Below are 5,448 nucleotides of genomic sequence, written 5' to 3'. Positions count from 1 at the left end.
ACCTGTCACTTGGGGGGCCCAGCTGCATGCTCGTACGTGCTTTGAGCTCTGGGACAGCAGATGCCTCCTCTGTGACCTGGTAAGGGTGGAAGGAAGGAGGGACACGGTGTTACAGGCCCTCCTGTGGGCAAGACCTCCCGACAAGGGTCTTCCACCTCTCGTTTTCTTTCTGTCTGGTCTACGTCCCTGAAAGATCAGTTCAATCATCTTCATTTTCTGAATGATGATGCTTAGGGAGCTTAGGGAGGTGATGGAAGCTCCCCCTAAGTGGGGGGGGCCAACACCCAAGACTTGCTCTTTTTTGGGTACTGGGGATGGCACTCGGGTCCTTGCACTTGTGAGGCAGGAGGTGGAACCACTGAGCTAAATCCCCAGCCCTACTTTTTTTTTTTCCCCCAAGACTTGCTCTGGCTGGTGCATTGCTGCACTGCACTGGTGGTGTGAAAACCATCATGCCGATGACCTTTTCCAGATGCCTACAGCCACCCTCCAGGTCCAGGTCCTACCACTATTGCAGCATAGCAGTCTCTCAGTTGCTGTGTTACCCCCGCCAGGCTCTGGACAACACCCTGGGTTTTTCTGCCAGAGGCACAGACAGGCAGGGTCTTGCCCAGGCTCATCCTTAAAATGGGTCACAGAGGCGATTGTCTCTAACACCTGACTCTCCCTGGGACCAGTCCGGCTGTGCAGGAACAGCAGTGATCCAAGCCACCCCAGGGACCAAAGCTAATTTTCAGCTATTTAGGAGGAGGCAGATCCTTGGTGACTCACTGTTTGAGCTCTGGTGACCCAGGCCAGGAGCCAGGGTCTGCCACGAGGTACCCTCATTAAAATCAAAAGGAAATGGTGAGCAGAGGGCACCCTCACCCCAGAAGAGCACGACTCACAGCCGCTGGGAGCTCCAGGGCAGGTGTACTCCCCTCTCTGGCCCCCCAGCCCCTAGTCTTCTGTACCACAGGGTGAGAACACAGCAAGGAGAGGCCCGGGGGAGTCATCAGCAGGAGTGAAGGGGCAAGCAAGGAGGCAGGTGAGCTTTAAGCCCAAGTGGAGGCCCAGGAATCTTTGAGGCTCAGCCTCTGTCCCTGTCTGACTTCAAGGCAAAACCTCCCCAAGGGGGCTCCAGCCTCTTAGCCCACACAGGTTGTCTGGATTCCTTCCTGGGAGTCCCAGCCACTGGCAGCTCCTGGGTCTCTTCTTCCAGCAAGGAGGGTGACCCAGGCCCCAAATCAGGGCCCGAAGCCAGCTTCCGTTCAAACTCAGCATAATCTTTATCTGGGGGCCTTGGACATGTCTTTCTTCCAGATTAAAAAAAAAAACAAAACTAAATTTTACAATTGCAGTAATGTAAAGACAAATATAATCCAGACCATTCTTCTGATTTTGTAAGAAATTAGAAGATTTTGGGGGACACCCCCAAAGTTCCATAGGCAGTAGGCACTGTGCCTTCTTTGCCTGGTAGATAACTTTTCCTTCCTGGGATAATTTTTCCTTTGGGATGTCTGAGCCCAAATTGTGGCTCAGCATTTATTTAGGCACGCGCTCCAGGTTCCTCTCTGGAGAATGGGAGGGCTGTTGAGGGTTTGCTGGGATCCCTTGGGGTGTTGCATTGTGCCTCGGACATACCTAGAGAAGTCCAGCTACTTAGCGGCAGGAGAGAGGCGAGGTCTTCCAGGCCTGTGACACTGATAGGAAGACTGAGGCGCTAGCAAGGAAAGGACCTGCCCAAGGCCACGTAATAAGCAGAGATGCCAGGACTGGCCACAGACTCAGCAAGCCCCGAACACTGACAAAAGTGGACAGTCGAGTTATCCCAGTTGCAGGTAGGGAACAGGGAAGGCAGGGGAGGACATCCTGCCTCCGGTTCGGCCCAGTGGAACCATGGAAATGACAGGCTCGGCACTGGGCCCTCCCAGGCTGGGAGAACTGAAGTCTCCCTGCCTCTCCATGTCTCAGCGGCCGAATCGGGAAAAATAGGATGGAGGAAGAGATGCCAAGAATGAAAAGCACAGCACGGCCAGTGGCCCCTGGCTCAGTCCGTGGGAGCTGGGGCGGTGATTCGGAAGAGGTGGGCAGTGGGGAGGGCAGAAGGGAGAGAGCCCGGGATGGCCTCACTCTCACTCCCATGCTGCCAGGCCCCTCCCCCGGGGACCTGGCCCAAGTGTCAGACCTGGAAGGATTATTGCATCATCGGGCACTCGGGGGTTAATGGTGGGGAGTGGACAGGACATAGTATTTAACTGGGAGGTGCCCAGATCAGAGGCGACCCTGCTCCCTTCCTTCTGCTGCTGCAGGCTCTTCTGCCCGCTCCTCACCTCCCTTCCAGGATGAAACCTCCCCCTGTCCTGACCTTCCTTTGTGTCCTGGGTAAGTGACCTCCATGACCTTCCCCGTCCCTACCCCAACTGGCAACCCCAGCTCCTTGGATGTCCCTGAGCCGGGCTCTGCTGAGAGCATCATGGGCACGAAATGTGAAGGTCACCTCCTTCATGCCACTAACCAGGGTGATACTGAGGCCAGCTTGGAATAACCTAGCAGTGGCTACAGGAGGAGAGGGGAGGGAGAGGCGGGAAATGCAGCCTGAGAAGAGGCGAGGGGCACGGGACCCCGGCGGTACACACAGGGCTCCTCCACCACGCTGGCTTCTGTTTCTGGCTCCAGCCTGTCTTGGACACCTCCCACCCTCACCAAGACTGAATCAGAAGGACCCTGAGGAATTCAGAGAGATTCATCAAGGTGGTTAGGAAATATATCTAGTGGTGTCTGGTGAGATCTAGGGGGACATACAGGGGCCAAAAACAACAATTCTTTGGGGAAAAAGTAACGATTCTTTGGGAGAGGTTTGAACAGCCAGTGGGGAGAACCCAGAAGGGGTGAGCGAGCAATATTCTGGGAGTCAGTGGGGCACACGGGGTGGGTGACGTGGATCTGATGGGGCAGGATTAAGGGATTAGGGTGCAAAATTACTTACTGTCATGTCACTATTGTTGGTTTTTGGGCGCTTTGTGGACGGGAGTTTCACTGGACAGCTGAGATGTCTGGAATTAGATTTGAGGAGACCTCAGGGTTGGACCCTGGATGAGATGTTCGGTGGTCCTGAGGGAACTACTGGCCTCTGCCCTGTCCCTCCACAGCGGCTCTGGCCAGCGGGAACCTGGTGCAGTTTGGGATAATGATTGAAAAGATGACAGGGAAGTCAGCACTGCAGTACAACGACTACGGCTGCTATTGTGGCCTTGGTGGCGCCCATAGGCCTGTGGACCAGACTGATTGGTGAGGAAGTAGCCCGCAGGGACCCCTGGGCGGAGGAGGAGCCAGAGCATCCCCAGAGGAGGGAGGATCTGAGGGCACCTGGACACAAAGACTGACCCTCTCCTTCAAGCTCCTTTGGGGCCTGGGGCCTGGGGCCTGGACAGCCCCGGGTCCTACCCAGCCTGGCTCACAGACCCCTGCAGGTTGACTGTGACCCCACAGGTGCTGCCATGCCCACGACTGCTGCTATGGGCGAGTGGAGAAGCTGGGCTGTGAACCCAAGCTAGAGAAGTATCTCTTCTCTGTCAGCCAGGGTAGCATCGTCTGTGGTAAGAGAACCCTAGAGCGGCCCAGACACTGGGAGCGGTTGGGTACAGCGTGAAGCAGGAAGCCCCTCCTGATAGCGAGCTTTGACCTTGTCAGAGCCAGAACCCGGGCTGGAGGCATGAGGGTCCCATCATCACGTAAGACTAGAGAGGTCTGTCCGTCTGCCCAGATGCCGCTGGGCACTGGGGCTGGAAAACTCCGTGGCCCTTCACTGCAGTCCGCACCACACCTCAGCTCTAGTGCTTCCAGCCAGAGACACCACATCCACAGCAGCTGGACTCACGCCCAGCCCTAGGATGGAGCCAACAGCAACGTTCATGTGAGCCAGGGCTCCTGTTCCCAAGGGCTGACTTCCCCAGGAGGGTTGTAAGACCGGGCCCATTTTGCTCCACTCAGCCATATCCATAGCCAATGCCTATTTGGACCAATTAGCTTTCCTCTGGGGCCCACATGGGGAAGCAGCCCAGGCCACGAGAGTGCCCAGGGTGTGCAGATCAAAGGATCAATCAAGCCTTCTTCCTGCTGTAAAGTCAAGCGCAGCCTGGAGGGAGGGCAGGGCCTAGCAGGTGCGGTGCAGAGAAGGACCTGGGACACCAGACCGAGGCTGAGCTGACTCAGAGCTTCTTGTTTCCGCAGTCGGTCCACTCAGCAAGGCAGCTTTGTTAGGTAGTGCGCTCCCGCTTCGCGGAGGGTTCGTGCAAGTTTGGCATAATCCGCTGTCATGATGGTGCTGAGCGAATGAGGGGAGGGAGGTTTCAGATAGGTCCGACAGGTTCTGGGTCTTCTTGGGGCTTCACCTTCTGCCCCCCATGTGCCTTGGGACAGGTGACAGCCCCTACAAAGCGTCCACTTCCCCAGCTCCCATGCCCGCTTCGCCAGCTGAGTCCAGTTCCGGGTGAGACTCGCAAAGAGGCTGTCAGGGAACCACGCCCCTTCCGCTCAGTCCTGCGGAAATAGCGGGTGTGGGCAGAATCCCATGCAATTGAGTCTTCCCTTGGAGTAGGAAGTGAGGCACCAGGACCCTTCTGGACAGGGGAATGTTTTCGCAGAACAAAAGGGAGCCAGAGTTACTTTGGTCAGAGAGACAGCTGCAGCAGAGGGGCCTAACAGCGCAAGCCTGGACACGGGCCACTCGGAGGCTCACACAGGCCTTCTGGAGTTGAGTGCAGCATTTCTTAGCTTCCCTTTGCTTATGGCCATAGTACACAGTCACAGGGAAGGGGTGGCCTAGAAATCCCCTGGGCAGGGGCAGGTGATAGTGAGTAATTGCCGTGCAGGATAGAGCTAAGGGCCATCACAGTGCACTTGGGGGAGAAAGGACACAAGAGCAACTTCTGGCCAGCTCAGTATCCTGGGCCCCAGCAGGCCCTCCCGTGCCCTGCCCCTGCCCCTCACCAGTCCCTGACGCATCCCCCAAGAGCCGGGACTCCTATGAGTGTGGGGTGGGTGATGGGGTCAAGATCAGGGACCCACCGGCATCCAGGAGCCGCCCCATCTGTGTCGGAGAGCGGGAGGCCCGAACCTCCATCCACAAGTCTCTGACTTTGTCCCATGCAGCCGGCAGGACCACATGCCAGAGGCAGACCTGCGAGTGTGACAAGGAGGCTGCGCTCTGCTTCCGCCAGAACCTGGACACCTTCGACCACAAATATGTCAATTACCCCAACAAGCTGTGCACGGGACCCACCCCACCCTGCCCATCTCCTCGGCCCAGCCTCTGACTGCTGTAATCCCAGGCCAGGGGAAGCTCAGAACCAAAGCCCTCCCTCTGGGAAATTCCTTTCCTGCACACCTGTCCTTCCCACAGCACTCCTGGGCTGTGGCTTCCTGGGCTGCCCTGTCTCCCCCGGGGAGGAGCCATGGGACCCTCTG

General features: G+C 57.2%; 1 protein-coding gene across 1 annotated transcript; it reads left to right on the top strand.

Moving 5' to 3' along the window:
* Window positions 1-809: 809 nt before the first annotated feature.
* Pla2g2e (phospholipase A2 group IIE) lies at window positions 810-5,448 on the top strand. The gene is made up of 6 exons (XM_010614247.2): window positions 810-846; window positions 959-1,027; window positions 2,292-2,364; window positions 3,132-3,270; window positions 3,472-3,578; window positions 5,134-5,448. The coding sequence occupies exons 1-6, from the start codon at window positions 844-846 to the stop codon at window positions 5,295-5,297; spliced, it is 555 nt and encodes a 184-aa protein (XP_010612549.1). The 5' UTR covers window positions 810-843; the 3' UTR covers window positions 5,298-5,448.

This window comes from Fukomys damarensis, unplaced genomic scaffold (genome assembly GCF_012274545.1).
Source record: "Fukomys damarensis isolate Sample0158 unplaced genomic scaffold, DMR_v1.0_HiC HiC_scaffold_23, whole genome shotgun sequence".
Classification (NCBI taxonomy): Eukaryota; Metazoa; Chordata; class Mammalia; order Rodentia; family Bathyergidae; genus Fukomys; species Fukomys damarensis.
This window is presented reverse-complemented; position numbering and strand designations above follow the sequence as displayed.